The following is a 25,064-nucleotide window of genomic DNA, read 5'->3' as shown; positions in this document are numbered from 1 at the left end:
ATACAGGAAACTTTCACAGATGAATTCCAAAACCTAAAGAAGTAATTGTAAGAAATATAATAACAAATACAACAAAATGGAATAAAATGATCCATACTTCCACTGAGTACCTATAAACTTACTTGTGATATTCTGGCTGCTATTTCAATCAATATGATAAATAGGTGAATGCTAGTATCAGAATAATCTTACTATTTTGATCCTGAGATCCAACATTTTCTTACTGCTTCCAAACGAATTGCGTTAATTATTAAAATTACATATGCCGCATATATCTGATCTAAGTTGATCTGGTGAATTTAAAAAAGATATGATCACAATAAGGAAAAATCCATCTTTTCAATGCGCTTAAAGAAGTACTTCAGCATAAAAGGTAAAGGGAACAATTCAGCTTTAATTAGCAGGTCATTTAAAGAGAATATATTGCATCTGGATAACATTAGTTGCAGCTGAAAATTAGATCTGAAATACAAGTCAGATAGCTAAAATTTAGAACATTCATTCTAGTAAAAGTTAATAACTTTAATTATGGAAAATGGAAACCCCGTTAAGTATGCGAAATGGAACCACATTTTTTTTTTCGATGATGAGTAATAATAAAGAACCACATGATTATATACAAGTCATTCATATGAAAAAAATGAAATTTCATTCAGGAGAAAAATTAAACAAATACTTTAGGTAGTCCGTTTTTGAGGAGCAAAAATATAAAAAAGCTTTATTATAAACTAAACTGCTTGATAAGTTAGACATAAATCTAGACCTAGAAACACAGCAATAAGGAAACAAGTATCCAAAGCTCAAACAACATAGCAACCAAAGCTCCAAAAGTGAGATGTAACAAAAATAAAGATTAATAACACTGAGAATACATAATGGTCACAAATGAAACAGAGAGCTGTAATAATGGCTAGTCATCATAAGCAAAACAGAAATGTGATGTCTAATGCATATATGCATGTAATTATGTACTGCAACATTTCCGCAGCCAATTTATGACAGAATCAATACCTTCATTCTGAGCATAACGATTTTGGATAAATAAAAATCAATTAGCGATTCGGGTGAAAGAGTGTCAGATTGCTAAACTTATACAGTTTGAGGGGCTTTCTAACTAACTAAATTCCTGAATTAGTTACTCACCCCTCAAACGATACCTTAAGACTTTAGTGTGAATTACCGTCCTCAGCTTAAATAGACTGTGTAAACAATAAACTCATAAAACTTTATTTTATCTCACTACTTATAAGTTCCAAATTAAAATGACACGGACAAAAAAATCCAAGTCAGCAACTAATTGGAAATCACAACTTTAAGTGGCTACAGTACTAGTGTTCCTCTTCGAGACTAAAAGACCATTTGAATCAGACGATATACTCTAAATGCCCAATACGGCCAATAGTAATATTCTTATTAGAACAGTGGCTATCGAGGAACGAAGCAACAGCCAAACGACTCTTCTGCAAATCGTGCGGTTACGATTTTCCCTCCCAATGTGAACTTCCCTGAATGCCTCGAAAATCTGCATAAACCTCTGGACTGAGTCAGTACATGATAAAACGAGGTATAAAAGAAAGGTGTAAAAGTAAATAGTTAACTGATAGTTAACAATTTATGTACATAATTGTAACATGTCAACAATTTATACTCAGTTTATATACATGACTTTAATATACAAGTTCTCAAACAGACATTACGAAAACTATTTCTAACTTCTAGAGTCCGACTCGTTTGCAGCCTCGTTACAAATTCGAAGTTTACGTCTTCTGGCTTTCCATATCCTTACAGCTGAATTTGGGAGGAAAAAAAAATCTTTTGCAGTATTTACGTATAGACAACAGCAATTTACAATAGCATATATCTGTTCACTAAAACACATTCATTCTTTCCCGAAATAGCTACGTGGAATCTGCACTGACCTTCTGTATGGCCGTTGTGCTTATGCATAAACCACCAAAGCGTAAAAATTATGTTAATTATTAAATTGTGTAAAAATTGTGTTGTTATATATCTACACCTACACAAGCCAGAACAACAACAAGATTATTCAGTCTCACCTCACTCAGTACTCAACAGGACACGGACCGTTAACTGAAAGTTTCCTGAAAAGAAGAATAACAGCAACAGAAATATGCTTATGCGGAGATCATGGAGACACCGGGGCTCAACGAACTATGAACTGTTTAGTGAATCTAAAAACTGAAGATAGGATTTTTCAACCCCAAAGAAAACTCTGCTGGCGTATTATCGGCTGCTTCGTGCTTAGCTGACAGCAGCGCATACGCTAACTTTTTATATGCCCATCTCAGCTGCTATGCTACTTTATGATGAAGCAACGAATTGTCTGCCTGTTCACAAGCCTTATTCACAAGCTTGGCGATATTCCAATCACAAGTTTGGCGATATTGGGCTGATGTCTCTATGAGGTTATTTTATGTCCAGGTTTAAGCACAGCTTATCTAATATATTACTAAGAAATTACGGTCAATGATTCGATATGGTTTTGAATGTCACCCCTAACTTCAAAAGGCATTTTTTTAAAAGTCTTTCTACGACTGAAATTGCCGACGTGCGACATAATGTATAAATTCATACGATTTTAAGAAATGATCTATGATCACTAATTAGAACATGCTTTAGTAACCTGGCTTCTAGAGTAATAATAATAAATACGTATTATTTGCTTATTCCGCATCTCATCAAAGGATGCACTACAAGACCCCCACGTTTGAGTCTCTTGATTTTCTTCAGGAGTCGTGGGATCGCAGAGCTCAATGCACCACTCAAGGTTTGAACCGTTGAGCTGTTGAGTTAGCTTCCGACCCAGATAAATATGTATTTATCCACAGTCCAAATATCCATTTAGCCGAAGTCCTGCATGAGTCATCCCTCCCTTCCCGTGTAATGCCTAACGGCGGAGTATGTAATAAATAAATACAAAACTGGCATCCCGAAACAACTCACCTCCACACGTCGTTAGACACGTTGATGTCATGCAGCCCTCTAATTCTCTGTTCCAGAATCCCGATTGTTATGCTGTTCCTCTCACCCATTTTTAAAGCTATTGAATTTTCTTTTAAATCTAACTGGAATCTGACTTTCTGCGAGAAATCAAAGCCCAAAATATCATTTATTTGCGGCCCTTTCAAAATTAAAAATATCATCTTTTGCGAGTCGTCTCGTTTTTCCCCTTTATATTCAGTGTTATGTTTCCTAAAACCATATATTGCCCTCTTTGACCTGCCAACACTTCTGTCCTTTGTAACTCAAACAATTAATACCCTCTAGTTAAAATTACCTTCTAAAAAAATATTAGCAAACACAAATCTTCGGTCTCTGCCTTTACCTAACTTTGGCTGGCACTTTATTTAACAGCAAAATGCAGATATGACAATTTCACATTTTTACTACATCAGTGGTTAGAAGAAATGGAGAGGGTTTCAGACTCAAAGGGGACGTATGACCTCTCGCTCCTACTTTTGCATTTTTTAGTTTTAAGTCTCCCTTTCTTCCCTTCTTCGCACTAATATTTTTATTCTCAAAACCACGCATTTCTTTCTTCACTTGGACTTTTTTCTATACTCGATCAAATTGTCACCCATGTTCACAAGCTTGATATCTGGTATTTGGCCCATATCCGCCCCGTGCTTTCATTATACTCCTATACTCTACTCTCATTCTTTCGCTTTCATATTTTGAGCGTAACTGAAATAAGCTTTTCAACATACAAGTGTTTCTGCATTTTGTTTTAAGTAAAAACCTCTGGACCACTACCTCCAATATTTTGCTTCACTAATCATCTGCAACTATTTGCAGAGTTCCACTTTTCTTAAAACCTAGTTACTTCTCCACCCTCTAATTGCAATCTGCTATGCAGCTAAGTGTCCAACTTTGTGTTATATCTGATCAGTGGGAATGACCTGCACCTCAATGCACCAATGAAGCTAACAACGCTTTGCCCATATATTTATATCCATTTAACACCTTTCCCTTTAACACCGACCACAAAAATATCACTTCTGACAATGCATAGAGCAAAAATGCGTCCCCGACTCTTTCAAAAATGTTCAGCATTGATGGCGTTCCATCAGAAGTTACATTTGGCTTCACTGTCATATAAATCAACAAATCGACAAAATTCTTCTACTGCACCACTACCTGGCCTAGGACCAAAACTTTCTGAGGTCTATACAATCCTTTCCAAACTTGCGGATTCACCAGATCTTTGCTCCCTCACTATTGTATTCATATGAATAGCTATATCACAGATTTAGAATTTACACAACACTAATTTGAACTTCTATGAATTCTAAACTAATTTACTCAATTTTTACGTTAGGCTCCAATATAATGTTTGAGGTCTCTTTCTAACTAATGCCACTACTATACACTCAACTATCAGAAGTGATATTAAGGCTTTCATATGACTTATTGCCTTCAACTTAAACAGATTGTGAAAGCAACAAACATACAAGAATTCGAAAATCTTAATTTAACTTCTAGTTTAGGTCATTATTTGTGAGTTACAAATTAAAATAATGACGAACGAAATCTCTGTCTACTCGACTTTCAACAACTGGTTGGAATAAATTTAATTGGCTGCAATAAGTATTCTTACTCAAGTCTGCAAAAACACCTGAGTTTGGACAGACTGCTCTAAAATAAAACATGCTTGCAAACCCGGCCTAATATCTAATATCACTCTTATTCCATACAAGGCAATATCGAAGCCGAAGCAACAGCTAAAAGGGGTTACTATTCTTTCTTTTAATTTAAACTACCGTCAATAAAATCTTCATAAACCTCTATACTGAGAAAGTGCGTGACGGAACTAGAAGTAAAGAAAAGGTGTAAAAAACATTTAACTTTTTGTTAAACTCAAGTGAAATGTCATAATTTTAAGAATTTAAAGGACACAGATGTTAACTACAGATAAGGAACCAATTAATACTCGAAATGATGTAAACCAGAAGCGTAAATTATAAACATGCAATAATTCTGAGCAAAGGCAAGAATACATAGTTAAAAATTTATTTAAGTAAGTATATATAAGTAAAATATATCAGTAAAATTTTAAAAAATACTGCTATTAATAGTACTTGTTTAGATGTTACTTATACATATTAACTTTGTTAACTTTGTCTAAACTCTGTATAGTATGTTTTGATAGTTCTCTTTTGATCTTCGAAAGTATTATTATTTAGTATTTCTTATTACGCATTTATTTTTATTTTTATTATGTTAACACTATTTTTAACCTTTTTATGCACTTAAAGCAGTTTTCAAGGAATGCTTCTTTCAAAAATAAAGATAATTTCTTCTTCGTTTCTTCGTATGTATAATTATTAAGTTGTTACACAGTTTCTGAATTTTCAGGACCGTTATTACTAGTCTGTCACTTATATTGTTATTAATCACTGATAAGTAATTGCGGAAGCATTATCTTTTCTTAAAAGGGATGTAGCAATTTCGATTAAGAAAGAATGTAATTCTTGCGATGATAAAGCTTTTAATGAAATTTTACAGCATAAGGGGGAAAATTCAGCTTTAATAAAGGGTTCGTACTTAATTTTGAAAGAATCTACTATTTAATCATTAGTGCTTTAATTTGTCAAAATCCTGTTGAGTTTTAGACCTTTGAGTCGTAAAATTAGAATAACATTATAATTCTTCCTTTGCTTAACAGTGCTGAATGGAATATATTTGTAGTGTCACATAAGTTGTGTACATGTTTGCTTGATATTTGTAGTGTCACATAAGTCGTGTACATGTTTGCTTCAACTAAGAGTTCAAACAAGGAATTCTTGATCTGCATCGGGATGATGCTATGACCACAAATGTATTAGACCCGATACCAGCCTCTTAATACCTTCTTTTTAGCCTACAGAACCGGATTCCCTTACACACTCACCCCAATTTAATTAGCCCTAAACAGGTTCGATGCAACATTGATGACAGAATTATACTTAATCCCAGTATGTTGATGCAGTCATTTAGCGTTCGCAGGAAACTGCATCTAAAAACATTTACATCAAAATGTAGTCCATAATCACAGAGATTTTTTTTTTGATGGACCATTTATCTTTAACTGATATTAATGTTCGAAAGAATAACAGCTTTACAATAATCCAGTTAGAACGTTTCCCTAGAACTGCATTAAACAAATAAAAAATAGCAATTGAATTTTACAAGAAAAAACATACTTACAAAAGAAGGAAAACGCGATGCGCAGAAATTTTTAAATATACCGTATTTGGCTTTCATTCAACAAAACATTCTTAAATGTGCTGCATTTTTACCTACATTTCTGGAAGTGATTAGGAGAAAAACTCAATTACAAAAAATCTGCATAAACCTCTAGACTAAAGCATGATAGATTAGATATTTACGGAGGGCATAAACCTTCCATAAATATCTTTTATTATTTTTTTCAAACGCTTTATCAGTGCAGGAAGAAACAAGTATAATAAATCAAGAAACTTTTCGAGAAGAATTCATTCTTTCCGAAATTTTTATAGTTGCAGTTTTCAGATTTTCCACGAAGTATATCCACGTTTTCTGGGTCACTAGAATAAAAGCAAACAGAAGAGAAAAACGTACGATAACAATAATCACCAGTATGAACTTCTGTGACATAGCGAGAACTATGATAAAATTAGCATGAAGTACTTAAGTTCTGACCTATGCTTCAAATTTTAACACCTGTTATTTTCAGTCCTCAACTGGCAGATTTTCAAGCTTTATTTCAACTAAGATAATGTATAACGGTCGAATAGAAAAAATATTACATTATTCTGCAGAACTTAATTCTATCATTGAGGCAAAACTTATATTTACCATGCAGAAATTCAAGTTTGAATTAATAGCTTAAGGGGAAGAAAGCATAATCCCTACACCCTATAACAGACTTACAATGTTTACCATTCTGTTATATTCTGTTATCCCGCTATAACAAAAATAAAGGAAACGGAAGTTTGTTTCTCATAATCAGTGGTTCACTATCCGATAAGAAAAGGGATTATCTCACAAAACTGTGTAAAAATGAATGATGAATCATAAAAAGAAACTGATTAACACTGTTACATTTATTAAAATAAGTGAATGGATAAATCTAATTTTATAAAAAATCATATTAAGATTTATTTATGATTATTATAATGCGAAGCTATTAAATTTGTAGGTTGTTTCCAGTATCATTATGCCTTGATAATTCTACACGACAAATTATTTCTCATTAATATCACAATTCTATTTCTTCCTTCGAATTACCCATTTATAACTATGAATAATTACTTTATCAGTAATAATCAGAAGCAGTGGAAATGAATGACAAAAAATACTAAATAATTTACCTTTAACTTTTAGTTAACGTCTGAGTTTATACTCATTACAGATACATCATACAGATTATTTTTATAAATAATCTGTAATTTTCGGATAGCGTGAGGCAGATTGCAAGATATTGTATGCATGGTTGCAAAGCAAAGATTCAGCAACTTTTAGAAAATAGTATCTAATGCAGAGGACCTAAAGAGTGTAAAATTCTTTTTCGAAGCTCATATGATTCGCTATTTCCTCTTTTCTTGAATAGCGAAAATTTCAAAATTTTCATCATTGCATCAGCCTTGAATAGAGCTCCGTATAATTGTTCAGTTAAAGAATTTGAATGGGATAATAAAACCCGCTGATGTTCTTCAGTTCAATGACCACTAACTTCATATGGTGTCCTAAGATATGCTTTTTGTCTCTTGCCTTCCTCCTAGAAGTTGATTCACCCCTGTCTTACAGTGCCTTTGTTTAGAATACATATTTAAGTTAGTGGCAGAATTTAATTCGTAACTTTCAATTTAATTCGATTAGGGGTAGTGTCTCGCACCCACGTACCCTGCTGTTTAACACCGTTAAACAAACATATAGAAAAGTGGGAGTGAAGATAAGAAAAGTAATATAAAAGTGTTTCTCTTTATGGACGGAATGGTATCTTTAAATTCTAAACATGGATGATTTTTAGGGTTAGCAAATTTTTCGTTTAAATTTGAAGAAATTCGGTAAAAAATAGGAAGAACAAAAAAAGTTTCAGTCATATACCAGTCATCCATAACATCTATACAGTTCGTTACATCCTATTTTGGTACCTTTGAGGTTCGCTACAACAGTATAAAATAACATTAAATATACAGTAACGCGTAGTTAAATGTAGTCTTGCGGAACGCGGAATTAAGTCATTAACATACTCTGCGTACGGCAAAATAGCGTTCCTCAAAGTTAACTAAGTTTGTCTAGCAAAACTAAAACATTTCTGGACAAGCAATGATCAAAAATTAATTTAAAACCAATTTGGCAACACTATAGGTATAGTTTGTATGTGAATTTAGGATAGTGAAAGAGCGCTCAATCCAGTTCGCCAACTATGAGTAGTTGGAAAAAATATTCTACTAAAAAGTAAATATAGTTAAATCAGCTGATTTATGAATACCAGAATTTGAACCACTCTCTCCGAGAATACAGCATGGAGTTCCAGTGGCAGCTGCAAACTCTGAACTTTACTGCCGAGTAGCAAACTTTCTGCTACGACCGGTAGTTATTGCCAAATATCGATCTTGAGAAGAATTACTATTTACCACCTCATTCAGGCTTCTTTAGCAGTTCCAGAGTTCTGAAATTGCTTCTATAGCGTAGAGACTGTCTGACCTGAAATAATCACAGATCTTACTGCTTCCATGATTCTTCAAAATGATACTTCAAAGCAGTAAAAACCATTTTGAGTCCTTACACCTTAAATTATACTGCAGAATTTCACTCAGATATTCACTTTGATCAAAGAGCTTGACATTTCGTCTGATGATATAACGCCTTAATTTGCATATCCGAAACCGTTTGATTACTTTTGATTGGATAATGCTAATCCGAACTGTGTTTCACACATTCTCTCCAAAACCTGACTGCATCGACTGTATATTTCATGGAATATCATTATTCTTGGGTATGTAAACGCTGCGAAACTGCATCTATGAATAAAGCGAACGCTATAGGAACAGTTTCAGAATTCTAGTAAGGAGGCTGGACAAGATCGTAAACGAACAGCTGCTTCTTAAGATCGATATATGGTCATCGTAATAGGAAATCTACAACTCGGCAGTTAAGTGCAGAGCTATCAGCAGCCACTGGAACTATTGTATCACGGCGAACTGTACGCAGAAGCCTTAATGTAAAACGTTTACTCCAGAAAGCTAAGGATATGTGTTTCACTGCATTTACAACAAAAGTGGGATCGTTTTAATTGGCGAAAACAACACCAGAACAGGAGTGAACGCCAATGATCCCATGTTCTCCTTACTGATGAGTCGTTGTTTAGTTTAAGATCTGATTCCTCACGTGTTCACATCAAGTGGGAGTTAGGAACACGAAATCATCCTCCCAACAGTATAGAACGTGACCGTTTCCACAATGCATGTGCGGTAATAATAAGGAAAGGAATACGGATCGATGACCATATGTCCCTACATGTTTTCAACCGCAGATCTATGGCCGACTTGAGATGTACGGATGAGGTCTTAGAAATTTATGTAAGAGCTTTTCGTGTTGCATATATGGAATGATCATAAAGAAATTTCCCCGATCTATGAATGCTTAGCGACTCGTCTGTTCAACCAATCGAAATGAAATTTCAGATATTAGTATTCAAGGTATGCGCTGGAGACTGCGTTGATTTAAAACAACAGAGCTCTCACGGTTATGATTACCTTTAAAGTATTTTCAATTGTTGGAAGCTAGCACTCACTTTTTTCCCTAACAAATTGATCAGCGCATTGAAAACCCATAAGCAGCATTAGAACAACACACGTATGAAGAAAATAGAACAAAATATTTGCAAAGAACAGCGTTGTAAAAGACCATTGACCACGCAAGAAAGGAAGATGGGAAAATGTTTTATGGGAATTACAAGTTTTCAACGAGTACAACGTTTTAAGATAGAGTCATCTCCCTTAACTTAGCTACGTGGCCACCGCGATTCCCCGACCTCGCTCCGATCGTTTTTTGGTTCTGGGGATTTCCGAAATCTGAGGTGTACGCGAGTCAAAGCCACGAGATTCGTCAAAATTGAAAGGTGCCATAAAACGTGAAGTTATACAGATTCCTCCTGCAATGTTACATTTGTAAGTGTTATAAAGATGTAATGCGTTATAATCTGCAAAAGTGGACACTTTAAACACTTATAATTTCAATAAAAGTTTTTTTCTCCTCTCATCTCTTGTGTTTTCATTGGTCCTTTACAATACTCTTCTTTGAAATTTTTTTACGCTGGTAATTATCAGCATATGTGTATTGTTCCAACGCTATACTTTTGGTTTTCAGTGCGCTGATCAATTTGCGCTGGAAAAAGGTGGGTGTTGTGTTGCCGACCAAAAATTTCCAAATTTGTTCACTGTAACTTTAACCTTGAGAGCTCTATTGTTTTAAATCCTTACAATCTCGAGAGCATATCTTCAAAATAACAAAGATATTTAAGGAGTTCTGTTCCAATAACCAGTTACTTTAAAAGTTTAAGCACAGGTAATTGTACAAAGATTGAATAGAATCTATTTAGGAAACAGGATTAGAAATTTATAAGGATTAATTTATTTTTAATCAGACCAGTTATTTTATGTTAAATATCTTTACTGTCATTCCCCCTTTCCGTTTTTCTTAAAGAATGCTAATTTTAGTTCGCGCATATTAAATGAGGTAGAAAGAGATAGTATTTAACGAAAGGCTACAGATTAATTAGTCACAGCTTGTTTCGCCTGCTGAATGTCACGTTACTAATTGCAATTCTAGTAAAGCAGTTTTTCTTCAGCTTTGCGTTATTCTTGCCAATAGTGTTTATCACGTCGGTATAGGTTTCAGCCAACTTGCGAGGTTATTTACACTGGAGTGACAAAAGTCATGGGATATCTCCTAATATTTTGTCGGTCCTCTTTTTCCCGGCGAAGTGCAGCAACTCGACGTGGCATGGACTCAACAAGTCGTTGGAAGTCCCCTGCAGGAATATTGAGCCATGCTGCCTCTATAGACGTTCATAATTGTGAAAGTGTTGACGTTGCAGGGTTTTGGACACGAACTGACTTCTCGATGATGTCCCATAAATGTTCGATGGGATTCATATTGGGCGATCTAGGTGGCCAGATCATTCGCTGTAATTGTCCAGAATGTTCTTCTAACCAATCGCGAACAGTTGTGGCCCGGTGACATGGCGCATTGTCATTCATAAAAATCCCATCGCTGTTTGAGTACGTGAAGTCCATGAATGGCTGTAAGTGATCTCCAAGTAGCTGAAGGTATCCATTTCCAGTCAATGATCGGTTCAGTTGCACCAGAGGACTGAGTTCATGCCATGTAAAAACAGCCCAGACCATTATGGAACCACCACCAGCTTGAACAGTGCCTTGTTGACAACTTGGGTCCATGGCTTCGTGGGTCTGCGCCACACTCGAACCCTACCATCAGCTCTTACCAACTGAAATCATGACTCATCTGATCAAGCCACGGTTTTCCATTCGTTTAGGGACCAACCGATATGCTCACGAGCCCACGAGAGTCGCTGCAGGCGATGTCGTGCTGTCAGTAAAGGCACTCGAGTCGGTTTTCTGCTGGCATAGCCCAAGGAAGACAAATTTCGCCGCACTGTCCTATCGGACACGTCCCTCGTACGTCCCACATTGATTTCTGCAGTTATTTTGACGCAGTGTTGCTTGTCTGTGAACATTGACAACTCTACGCAGACGTCGCTGGTCTCAGTCGTTAAGTGCAGGTGGTCGGCCACTGCGCTGTCCATAGTGGGATGTTATGCCTGAAATTAGATACTCTCGTCACACTCTTGACACTGTGGATCTCGGAATGTTGAATTCCCTAACGATATCCGAAATGGAATGACCCATGCGTCTAGCTCCAACTACCATTCCGCGTTCAAAGTCTGTTAATTCTCGTCGTGCTGCCATAATCATGTCAAAGCCTCTTCACATGAATAACTTGAACACAAATGAAAGCTCTGCCAAAGCACTTCGCATTTATACATTTTCTACGCGATACTACTGCCATCTGTATATTTGCATATTGCTATCCCATGACTTTTGTCACTTCAGTGTATTTCTGTGTAGCCGTTGGCTAACTTACGAAATAATTTAGTTTTAATTTGAATTCCTATCATTTTGAGTTACGCCATAAATGTTGGCTGGCTTTGTAAACACAAGTGCCTTCTTTAAAATTAATTGAGTTCTTAATAAAAGGTGATTTTTGTATCCTTCTCACATTCTTTGTCTACTTACTAGACATAGTGATAAGTCGCGCATACAATCTAGCTTGAGCCTCGATTTAATTTATTCTTTCCAAGAAGGTGAAACTCTACAGCTTATTGTACGAAACATTCTGTTTATTTTTAAATCATCTATTCAAAATATTAGTTGATACTATTGAAGTTCATTCGTAAATCACCTATTCAAAATATTAGCTGTTCATTTGTAAATCACCTATTCGAAATATTAGTTGACAATATTGAAGTTTTGGAAAGTAGGATATTTTCTGTTACTCGATAACATAATCCCAGGGAAGTTTATAAAAACTGAAGGCTTCTCCAGCCTACTGCTTAATTCGAGAGATAGTGACTTATGATTCTTATTTGAGTAATTTACGAAAGAATAAGCTATAGGATACAGTTGAGCTATGCGATAGTTGTAATTTTGGCTTTTCAGCAAACAAAAGTACTATGAAACATTTGACGTCATACAGCAGCAACGTGAAAATTATTTTTTACGCTTACTAAAAAAATATAAAAAATTACCGTAGGATATGATATGACTGATTCCAATATATTTGAAACATTTGTAACACTTTTTTAAACCAATGAACTTTCCTCATTAAATATATTATTATCTACTGTTGAGAAGCTAAATGCTGTTGATCTTAACATGGATTAGTTCTATGAAGCATCAAAGGTATTTCTCCCGCCTTTTTTGTATGTCTTCGTAGTGTAGTGGTCAGTACGCTGGGCGCGTATTTCAGAGGTACTTGGTTCGAGTCCCGGCGAGGGTATTGCTCATTTTTTACCTCTCCAGTTTCGAAATAACCTAATGACTCTACAAGCATACTGTTTGATTAACGCTATAGTATAACCTGGGAAGTTAAAGCAAATTACATCAGACGAAGAAAAGTACAGATTCGGTTTTAAGGAGTGTTTTTCTTTTACAAGCTTAAAAAATTACAAAATAATAGCATCGTACATTTTTTACATACTCAGTTGTAATGCTGTGTGTGAAATAATATTTTCAGAAATGAAATCTCTTTGAATAGATACCAGAAATAGACAGTCAAAGCAGACCTTCAGATTTGTACAAATTATGTACAAAGTTAGTGATGATGATAATGTGAGCGAATCTGAAACATGTTTATGCGCTACGATGTATAACAAGTTTCTAAGTGACAAGACTCAGAATTGAAGTAGCTCAGAATAACAAGAAGTGTTTACTCCTTTGGCAAATAACAAGTAAATACAAATTTATCTTTAGAGTACTTTTATTAATCTTAAAACAGTTTTTTGTAACGCACTCGTGTTACTATAAATCAATTTAGGCTATCGTGGAATATTTTTGTAGCGCAAAGTGTCCTAATATTCTTATTATAGGGAAACCTGGTTTCCCTGCTTTCACTTCCCTTTGCTGCCCTTCCTTTTCTTTAGTTTATTAAAGATAAGCTAATTCATTGATTAGTTTAAATTATTTCACCATTAATTCCTTATTTGACATTTAGTATTAGTAAATATTTTTACGTAACATTTGTTTCATAATATTAAACCTCTTTAATTGATATTACGTACATGATATTTAATGCGTTTCCACCGACAATTAAATTATACAACCGATGTAACTTTTCTCTTTAGAGAAAGTTGAGCGCTTTTTATATACTTCTGTCAACTTAAAATGTAACTGTAAAATAATGACTATGTACTATAATTTTAATAAAAGTTTACTTAGTGACATAATGTAGGTATGCATCGAATGATAACTAACGTCTAGATTAACTGATTAAAGTATAGAGCAGGAGGGCTATCTCTACTTTTTGTAACGCAGTTGTGTTACTGTAAATCAATTTAGGCTATCGTGGAATATTTTTGCAAAGCAAAGTGTCCTAATTTTCTTATTATAGAAACTTGGTAACCTTGCTTTCACTTCCTTTTGCTGCCCTTCCATTTTTTTAGTTTATTAAAGATAAAATAATTCATTGATTAGTTTAAGTTATTTCACCATTAATCCCTTATTTGACATTTAGTAATAAGTATTTTTACGTAACATTTATTTCATTAATGTTAAATTTCTTTAATTTGTATTAGGTATATGATATTTAATGTGTTTCCAATCACAATTAAATTGTACAAACGATATAACTTTTATCTGCAGAGAAAGTTGACAGCTTTTTTTATACTTCTGTTAATTGAAAATGTAAGTGTAAAATAATGACTATGTGCTATAATTTTAATAGAAGTTTACTTAGTGGTATAATTTAGGTATACATCGAATGATAGTTGACGTTCAAATTAAATGATTAAGGTACAGAGCAGGAGATCTATCTACCTAAAAGGAATGGATTGGATTGGATTATTAAATTATGGCAAAGCACACGAGGGCTATCTGCCTAAAGGGAAGGATGCCTTCGTGGAGGACTTTCTAAGGGAAACTGGCTCGTATACACGTTGCACATGGGGAAAACCACGAAAACGCCCATGCAGCCAGCCCGTTCGCGGGATTCTAACCTCGCCCGAACTACCAGTGTTCAGCGTCTTTACCGCTCGGCCGCTGGCGGGCCCTACCTAAAAAGAAGAGGGTGCTTTCGTGAAGAGCGTTTTAAAGAAAACTGACTCTCATACATATTATACACGAGAAAGTCACGAACGCTTATATGCAGCCGGACAGTTCATTGAAACTTGAGCCCCGGTTGAACAACCAATGTTCAGCTATCTTATCCGCTCGGCCACTGGTGATCCCAAAGGATAACTGAAAAAGCTGACTGAGAATAGATGGTCAGATGTAACAACTAAAATTTAACGGCAAAGTAAACGGTAACTATAAGTTAACGGCTAAAAGTTAACTAAAAGTTAACGGCAAAGTTAAAGTACTTTTGCCGTTCACTGCATTGCTATCAAAGCTGTAAGTATGTTGCGTAAATTAAATACATTTCTTTAACTTCTTGTATAAGGAGTTAACTAATCAGTGAATTTGAGAGGTATCTTGTTCGAATATAATCAGTTTTAATTTTTTTAATGTCACATAACTTTTAATTCTTGGAAACATATATATATATATATATATATATTTGGACAGCTAATTTTTTTCCCTTGTTTCTTGCTGAGCTTCAAGCAGAAAAGATGAGATACATTAACATTAATTAGTCGTTTTAAAAAATTCCTTATATTTAGTGCTACACAAAAAGGAGAATTCTTTTCATGCATGAAATTCTCTTCCGTAAATGTGAGATTATCAAGTCTCTTCTTAATTAAATTTCTGATCTGAAATAGAGCATTAAGATGCGAAAATGTTCCTAGAAATATTTCTCTAAAAACCGTATTTCTTATTCAAACAATAGTGGAAAATTACAAACTTCAGAAAAATAGTTGGGACATCTTGTTCGGAGATTTATTTCTTCATAGCAATTAGTTGTAATTTTTATAGTTTTACAATGTTAAACTAACGGATAATAAACAACATTTCATAACCTGAGTTAGTTCTGTAACTTCGAAGGCTAAAACAGAACCGCTTTCTTCATCTGCAGGAGTAAAAATGACGAATAAGAGAGACTTGTGCTTGTAGTGAGAACAACAAATATATATTAAAGAACGGTTCACCTAATGATAGATACCAAAGCCACTGATGCCATCTGTTGATCGAAAGATGAAACTAAGAAACGAAATTTTGAAACACGGATGATAAAGATAGATTAAAGTTCGGATCACTAACTAAAATTGAAGAATATTTTTAAAGGAACTGAAATTTAGAAGCTGAAGAAAAGCTGACTTCCTATTGATCTTTAGTTTTTCAATGGGAACCAAAATTTCAGGAATAGAAATTCTTAAAGTTTGTGAGAAACTAAAGTTTTATTTCAGAACTCTCTTCTTTCCTTTGGTAAACTAACATCAGGGATATTGATTACCAGATCGGTGTTTACACTGGAAATAATTTTTGAATTAATTTAAATCCGAAAATTCTAAAAGAAATGTTTCGTATTTTGATGCAAGGGTCCTTCATAATTCTTGCACATTATCTCAATCTAAGAGCAGGACTTTTATTCTAGGCTAGCGAATTCTGAATGTGAATTTGGGAGTTCTAAATGAAGCTTATACTTCTCAAATTTAATTTTCGACGTGTATAGATTACTCTGCAGTTTAGGAGAATTTATGAAACACGACTTAACAGTTTTTGATTGCATATGACTGAAATTATGGATAAATTTTTAGATTTACATAGTAGTAAAAAACGAGAGTGATTTAAAAATTGCGTCGTTTTAGAAGCAAATCTATAAAACAATTAACAACTGAAGGTATTCATTGCGAAAAATTAAAATCTAGGATTTTGTTACCCATTGTATAAAGATTTCAAAATCATAAATGATGCATGTGACGAAAGTCAAGAATTATAAAAAGAAATTTTAATAATAATCGGCAATATAAAGATTTTTGTTAAACATATTTAGATTTCAAGGCATTTACAGTTCTTGAATTCAATATTCGCAGATCTTTAGTTTCAATTTTTAAAATAGTGCAGTAGAGATATTTATGCACTAAAGATTTATGTATCCAGCTTTTAAGGATGCAGAAAAGCAACCTGAAAATGATTATGAAACAAATGTGCACTACTGACTGAGTGTAAATTCCTAAATAAGTATTCAATATTCTGAAAGGAAGTATAAGTGTTGCCAAAGTAATAAATGAAAAGAAGGCATGCTGCCTTAAATTCTAAAATTTTTAAAATTCAGTCATATTTTATTCGAACTTAGAGAACTCTTACTTGCATTTCGGGAGAAAACTGCGTCAGAATCTTTTAAAATGCATGCAGCTTTTCTTAAATTTCAATCTACGGTTGAATTTTGCTTCATTTTAACAACAATACAGTCAGCCATTTAAACGAACATACTCTTGAGTTAACTACTACCTTTTTCCTTAGATTCATGGCTTTTCAATACTGAAATTTTAAAAAAAATTTACCAATAATTTAATATTTTCACACAGTTTTTTTGTCACATATATAATTTCACATTTCTTTCTTTTTTCTCTTTCATGAATTCTTGGCCCACCAGCGGCCGAGAGGTAAAGACGCTGAACACTGGTAGTTCGGTCCGAGGTTCAAATCCCGCGAACGGACTGGCTGCATGGGCGTTTTCGTGGCTTTCCCCATGTGTAACGTGTATACGAGCCAGTTTCCCTTAGAAAGTCCTCCACGAAGGCATCCCTCCCTTTAGGCAGATAGCCTTCGTGTGCTTTGCCATAATTTAATAATCCATAATCATGAATTCTTTGCGGTTTTAAGTATTCCTGTCCTCTTATTATCTCTGACTAATGAAGAAGTCACTCTGAAACATTTGCGCGTTTTTCATTTCTGAGTTTTTCTCATGTTTTTACGTTGTTTATTTTAGAATTAAGGGTTGATAGTGCCGTGTTAGTTTAAGACTAAATCTCGTCCCTCTCCCCTTAAATGCGCACAAACTAAACAAACGACACAAATGTAAACAAAAGTATTTACTATTGTCATTCGAAGAATCACACTGAAACTTATTATATGCATTATAGAAAAAGAAGTCAGCATAGTACCATACAACTTTTTTAATTTAACACTCGGAAAAGGAATGTCGGAATATTTAAAAAAAATTCTGCTTACTAAAATGTAACAATGGACGGTAACCTACAAGTTTAAGAGGTTAGGAATTAACTTGTAGGACGGTAACCTACAAGTTAATTCCTGTTGTTTTTGTGATTAATTTCGCTTATCCGATATCGCAGCAAGCCCATGAAATTCATCATGACAAGGAGGCAAGACAGAGCTTGTCGCAAGAGACTCGGGCATTTCACTACTTGTGCTTAAAAACGAAGATTTTAAGAGAACAGAAAGTTAAATTTTAGGCTTAACAATGCATATTTATAAACTACAGATCAGTTTCGGTAATTAGAATAATCTTAGCCACTGTGTTTTAGAGATTTAATAAATCCAATCCTTCGATATCCATCTACAGAGAAAAAGCCTGAACTAAGACTGAATTAAGAGTAATTAATTAATTTTATTGTTTAATCATAACCATGATCTTTGCTATTATTTTATGCTCAGAACTAATGACACTTTTCACGCTGAAATAAAAGTAACTTTTTAGAAGATTCAAAATATTATTCGTTTATTAGAAATCAGTCAAATTATTTGAATAAATTAATATTTAAAAGTCGTTAAGATTTTGGTTCACATGGTAGAATCAGAAGGATAAAAAATTCACATTAAAAAGAAAACAATTTTTGCGAATACTGAATACAAGTTAAAGATAATATTTAAAATGTAGTAACCGAAATTGTATATTTACTTTGTTGAGGCATAAGGAAGGCATAAGGCTGTCAGAGGAATACTGAGCAAAAAAGTATTCTGTTCATTATTTTTGTTCTTTTACATACTTCACATAAAACCGTATATTAGATTTTTCTATATTTTAATCGAAGTATTTTGTTTCAAATTATGTTATACTTTTCCATAGTTTCTTATAGGGTTGATTTCTAAACTTGGTAAACTTTGTATTCCAATAAGCACTTATACAAACGGAACAATAATAAAATTAGCTTCTCTGCAATTGTTCTAGATAGTATGCTGACCTCATAAGTTCACCATTATGGCTTCTTTCAGCCAAATTACTCCAGCAAAACATAGACCAATAAAATGAATTTTGAAATTCAGAAATTTGTATTGGTTGTTATTTCTATTACGAGTTAATTATTTGCAGGATGAGAATTAGCCTCCAGCTCAAAGAAGAAAAAGCAACAAAAGCAAAACACGGAAACAATTATTTAATGGATATGCGTGAAATTGATCCAAGAGGTTGGAGTAGCATTCCTAGACCACATAGCAAACAATAAAGCAAATACGATGTAGGGGTTTATTTTAATTTCCTAACAGATATTTTTATTTTTGAATAAGCGTTCCTTTAATTTCTTATTTTCCACCTACAATTCCCTGCAAGAATGAGTTTTCAGGATCGCGTTTAATGTAAATAAGGTAGAACCAGTATTTAAGTTGAAGCGTCCGTCACAGAAGAGCTTAGATATTCTTAGTACACCGTATTCTGCTATCTGGCCGCGTCGTTGCTTTAAGCCAAATCTTACTACGTTCGGATGCATTGCTACTTGTTTGCTAGTATTCGCCAGTGGGCTAGAATAATGTATAACTCTGTTAGTAATTTCTGTACAGCTGCGGCTGGTTTTAGTTTAGTTAGCAGTATATTAGTTTCTTATTTTCTATCTTAAGCCCAAGTGGAGGCTTCCCGTAAGCTCGAGAGAGGCAATCTGTGAATATTTTGAGTTGAATAAAAAGGTAAATTAACCCTTCTTTGGACTTGTTATTCAAGCATTAGAACTGCGATTATTCGCTAACAGTTCTGAAGTATTCTAGTTTCTAAAGACTACCAATTTATCTAGACTACCAATTGATCAAAAACACAGGTATTATGACCAGCACATCGGGAAAGACCAAATGGGTCGGAAGAATGTGCAATAGAAACATAACGCTAATAACGGGTATGCGTTATGTTTCTATATTCCCTCTGGATGAAATGCATGCTTGACAACGGCGAGGAAAGCTAACAATAGTGTTGTTGATAGCTTGTTTGGCAGTAGCGCCTATTCCTGTAGTAATGCATGTCGGAGCTTATGGAGGGTGCCTGGCGCCGCACTGCAACATGCTATAAATTGTCCCAACATTTCCCACACATGATATATGGGATTCAGGTCCGGTGATCTAGCAGGCCTCCGCAGATGTGGAATGATTTCACTCTCCAGATAACTCCGCTTCACTCGAGCTGTATGCGGGTGGGCATTATCGACCATAAATATCGGGTCGGTACCCATTGCATCAATAAGATGACGCACAAGAGGCTTTCGTCGCGATATCGAACAGCTGTGACGGAATCGCGTAGAGGTCGGTGGGGGCCGTTCGTTGCTATCCCAGCCCATACAAGTAAACCTCCTCCTCTGTAATGGTCTCTTTCGACAATGTTTAGCACCCAATAACATGTCTCTGGCTCTCGCCGCCTTCCGGAATCGTTCTGGATGTTAAATGGAGACTCGTCCGTAAAACGTTTCAGAGCGTGTTTTGCGTACTTGAGGCCATGTTGTTACCGTGACAAAATGGCGATTTGATTTTTTGGCGTTTAATGTGTCTAGCCATTAGGCTTGTCTCGCCAGTTTTCTACAAACGAGAGCCTTTCTGTGAGTTACTTTATCCTGTGACCCGTTAGGCCAATCTAACTATATTTGATTTTAGTTTAACATTACTTGTCTAAGCTAGGCCAGAAGTGTTGGCTTGTGTAAACCCAAGTTGGGTCATTGTTACTTATTTGTGTTCAAATAAAAGGTTGCTTCGTCTGATTTTGTCTGTCTGCAGTTTAGTACAAGAGGATTATTCCTCTATAGTCTTCCTACAGCTCATGTTTTATGCTACCAAAGACTGTGAAACTCTATCCAGTTTTTCATAATGAGCAAACGTAACCGTCAATATTATGAAGTAACTGAGAGATTTAATTTAAAATTAACTTAGTACGTTTTCAAAAATAAGTGCTATTCTAAGGCTAAAAATTTTTAATATTTTATGTAAAGGGAGTAGCATAAATTTCTCCCTATCATAATTCATGACATACTTCAAACCCTAATATTGCCGTCCAAATGTTTTGATGCAGAGTGGAAAAGTGATGCCATTCAAATTTTTTATCAGATGTGCGATCAGCATATGTAACGTTATAAATAACCAATTTTATTAGTAAAAGTTTTTGAAAATTGTTCTTATTCCTTGATTAATGAAATGGCAGTACCTAAATTGATATATCATATCAGAAATAAAAATTAATAGAAGAAATCAGAATTTGAAAAGTTATGCAAGAAATTAAATACTTTGAGATTATTCTATGCATAAAAATTTACTGCAGCATTCTTTATTCTTTCAATTTATTGGTTATTTGAGTAAAAATCTTCATCTATTAAAACTGCAATAAACGTCTGAACATAAATTGATTCAAAACCCCGTTTATATACACAGACTTCGTTCAATCCAAGCTATGAGTATTTAATTATGTACTCGTAAATTTTCATATAGACATAATATAGACTTGCACGCATTTTCTTCCGAGACCAACTGAATGAAGTATTTTTAAAGTTCATTTAGCAATGATTTCACATATAAGTACTGAAACATTAATTTTGGAATACTACAAAAGTTAAAGACTGATTTTTTTCAACTCTGTTGAAGTAAAGCTTTTAAGATAATACCTTATTTTTATTTGAAGAAGACACACTACAATAATATTTCATTTTTAATTTATCCACAAAGAAAATCCATAATGCTCAATGATATAGTATTAATAGGTCAGTCTGAAGAGTACGCTGGAATCTTGAACGTTTCAGGTTAGCAGACTAACAGTTTTAATAAAGGACTGATATTTTCAAAATATATGCTTTGCTACATTACATTGTTTACAAACACCAGAAAAGTTTAGTCATTTCTTATGTACACGACGTTGTTTGAATGAGCTGGAATAACGACACCAGGGATTTCTGACTGTGTTACATTACTTGTATTATTATTTGGCTTTTCTGGAAATGAAGGCATGTCAGGACCACCTGGCATTCCTGGCATCCCAGGGATAGTTGGATTAACACGTGCACGTCGTCTGGATTGGAAATGTCGTGAAGAAGGTAAGCCTGGCATTCCCGGCATACTGGGTTGCGTTGGAACATTTTCCATGTCAGGCATACCCGGCATATTCGGCTGCGTAGGCATGTTGTCCATTCCTGGCATATTAGGCTGTGTGGGAAGACCCTGCATTTGTCGTTCATTCACTATGTTAAAATCAGCTGAAATGAAGAAAGTTGTGAAAAAAATTGTAATCTCTATATAACAATCATTATTTGCGTCATTCAAATTATTAATTTTAATATATGATTTAGATAAAGATACGATTATTAAAAATTTTAATTTTTTTTTCAGAAGGTATTATTATAAACCTGGTTTATCTTCATTATCAAGAAAAGACATTGCGGGACTAATTTTAACACTTAAGTATCCTTTTGTAAAAGTTATTAAAATATTGAAATTTTCAAAAATTCAACGTTACGAAATTAAACTCTACAAAATGACTTTACATAAATTTAATCTTTTAATTTTCTCAAAACAAATTTGTAATGATTAAACTTACATTCTTGCCTTCTGTTTGCATCGATTTGAAATGCAGAAATGCATAAAAACACTGTCCAAACAGCTGCAGTTTTGAAACTCATATTTATCTAAAAGAGAAAAATATTATTGAAATGGATTTATAAAATTTCACTGCATTTCTTTGTAGAATTTTTATTCAACTACTTTCGAATCATTCTTTAAAATTTTATATCTGAGAACATGCGCACATACGTCTTGTAGGAAAATCTGTTGACTTTTCGTTTTTGAATGGTGCTTCACAGCATCACGAAAACAACGTGCACGTAAACAAAAGTTACCAAACGGAGCTGAACATTTAACAGCAAAAGTATGGAACCTAGAGAAAGTAATTCCAAAGCTAACAGAGATACGCAAAACTACAAGTTGTGAAACTTAAGAGTTGTGCATAGCCATAACGAGTTCAATTTCTATTGAACTCGTGTACAGAATGCATGTACTGTGCATGTACAGAATGGGCTATTGAAAACTGATTTCGGCTGTCTACAGACCAAAAAAGAAATCGAGAAGTGTTTAGATGAGACACCACAATTGCTGTATGATAAATGCCATCAGAAACAAGAATGATTGCAAAATTATACAAGATACTATAAAAACTACTAAATTTGTACAAAGTGGTGGTATGACATGTAACCATTTCCTGCTGCTTTCGAGTTCTAGGTGAATGCTAAAAACAAATCGTTTTTTATGGTGAATCCTAGTGTGTGTGTGTGTACTAATATGTACTACAGCGTACACATTAATTTCTTGGAGAACTGAAAATTATAAGCATACAGTATACCAAAGTATTCTGACAATTATTTTCTACTTAATCGATTTAGTATAACCTCAGTAATTCTTTTAATTATGAATACGAAATTTTTAACAATAAAAGATATCACAATTTTGACGACAGGATAATCTTTATGATCATTCTTTAGGATAATTTATTTACAGTCTGGAATCATTAACACAAAAAAAATATTCTAATGTGGTTGCATCATTTCCCTAATGATTTTATTTATTTGGAAAATTTATATAATTTAATAACGGTATTAAAAATCAATTATTTTAGCTTTCGGTTCATCATACATGACCAAGGAGAGAACGAAAGAGAAAATCTCAAACTAAACTATTTGTTTCGATACCAATTTTTTTTTAGAAGTAAAGAACTCACTAGACAAAAATATACCTGTAAACGTTGCCTCTGAAACTTCATCAGAAGATAGCAATAAAACAAATTTACATTTTTCTATTGCATCAAAAATTTAGTAAACTTTTTAGCTTATCTAAATTTTAGAATTATTTACATTGATTTAAGATATTAATTCTATTTAAAATCTGACGGAATCGAGTGTCTTAAGTAAATTTATGAAACCTTTGGCAGCAATTTTGAAAAAAACAACTATCTATGAATTAAGAGGCTATGGAATTCTAAAGCTTATAACCTAAAGCAAATGCTGTTAGATATTCAGTCTTTCAAGAAGAAGAGTACATATTTGTTTAATGCGAATGCTTTCATACATTCTTATAAAACTATAAAGAATCCATATTTGGTAACACATTTTAATTTGAGCCTTTAAAAAACTAATTTGAAAATTCATAGGCATGGTTGTAAGCAAATTCTAATGAACTATTAATAAAACACGCATCAAAGGCGCTAGAAGGAAAATATCTCAGAGTCTATAAATCTACCTTATAGGAAAGTAACGTAATGCGATAACAAGAATTTATCATAAAACTCAGATTTATAATTGATACGTTAATAACTAATAACTAGTACTGTTTCTATTGACTTCAGAATATTTATAAAAGGAACTTTATTATTAATATTCAAATCAAAGTTCGATTTTCTCAAATCGAGACTTCAGTTGATATTTTTACTGTAGATTTTGTTTGTGAACATTTCGACACGTCTGGCTTGTGTAAAGGATCTTCACAGAAAACGAAACTAAAATAATAGTAAACCAAAAGATATTAATTTTCAGTGACCTAAAAAATGTTAATTAATGTATCGAGAAACTAATTTTCTACTGATAGATCGATCAGAGAATTCAATAGAAATAAAGCTCCAAAATAGCTTTAAATGTTTATATAAATTACTATTAACGACTTAATAGAATGAATACTTACAAAATTGTGAGACGATTGGAAAAGTTTCTTACATTCATATCCTACATGCCAGTTTCAACTTATATATACTCTCAAATTTAGGTGATTTCATTCTTTATCATATTCATCAAAAATTTCGAATAATTATGAGACACTTCCGTAAACCATTTTAGCATAAAATGTTCACAATGTTATCAGATGTTAGGGTAAATAATAAATTATCTCGAAAAGATTTCAAGAAGGCTATGCAAACATAGACTTTTCAGTAATTTATGATGTCTGGTTTCACACTGTGCGCGAATTTTTATCACGTTTGTTCTTTATACAGTTCCTTGTAATGAAAGCACAGTGACCTAAGTCACAAAATGATCGATTTCTAAGAATTCTAAAGCTCTGGTTCAAATACTTAAGGTTCGGAAGCCGAGATCCCTCACCTAAAATCCAAGTATATGAATTGCAGTGATCTTAGAAAGTTTCAACAGCAGTCAAAAGCCCTAAAAT

At 33.7% G+C, this 25,064-nt stretch overlaps 2 protein-coding genes across 2 annotated transcripts in view; both read right to left on the bottom strand.

The window, feature by feature from the left end:
• The window catches only part of LOC118194560 (uncharacterized), a 40,368-nt gene extending 34,006 nt beyond the window's left edge, over positions 1–6,362 (bottom strand). Inside the window, exon 1 of the mRNA XM_035365705.2 lies at positions 6,208–6,362. Within this exon, the coding sequence (XP_035221596.1) occupies positions 6,208–6,264 (57 nt within the window). The 5' untranslated portion in view covers positions 6,265–6,362. The remainder of the gene's footprint in view (positions 1–6,207) is intronic.
• A 15,198-nt stretch (positions 6,363–21,560) lies between these two features.
• On the bottom strand, positions 21,561–24,635 carry LOC118194558 (uncharacterized). Its single transcript, XM_085807284.1, has 3 exons — positions 24,585–24,635; positions 22,456–22,543; positions 21,561–22,114 (listed from the first exon to the last, which is right to left on the bottom strand). Exons 2-3 carry the CDS (start codon positions 22,535–22,537, stop codon positions 21,753–21,755), a joined length of 444 nt encoding a protein of 147 aa, XP_085663410.1. The 5' UTR covers positions 22,538–22,543; positions 24,585–24,635; the 3' UTR covers positions 21,561–21,752.
• Positions 24,636–25,064: the final 429 nt, after the last annotated feature.

This window comes from Stegodyphus dumicola, chromosome X1 (assembly GCF_044657685.1).
Source record: "Stegodyphus dumicola isolate Sdum_Otavi_A_Nest chromosome X1, ASM4465768v1".
NCBI classification, from domain to species: domain Eukaryota; kingdom Metazoa; phylum Arthropoda; class Arachnida; order Araneae; family Eresidae; genus Stegodyphus; species Stegodyphus dumicola.
This window is presented reverse-complemented; position numbering and strand designations above follow the sequence as displayed.

What these genes read in the sequence shown, in the direction of transcription:
- LOC118194558 (XM_085807284.1), bottom strand. Translation starts at nt 22,537, where the DNA reads ATGAGTTTCAAAACTGCAGCTGTTTGGACAGTGTTTTTATGCATTTCT. An exon ending in TGCAAACAGAAGGCAAGAAT is followed by an intron (nt 22,115 to 22,455) that starts GTAAGTTTAATC and finishes TCTTCATTTCAG; the next exon opens with CTGATTTTAACATAGTGAAT.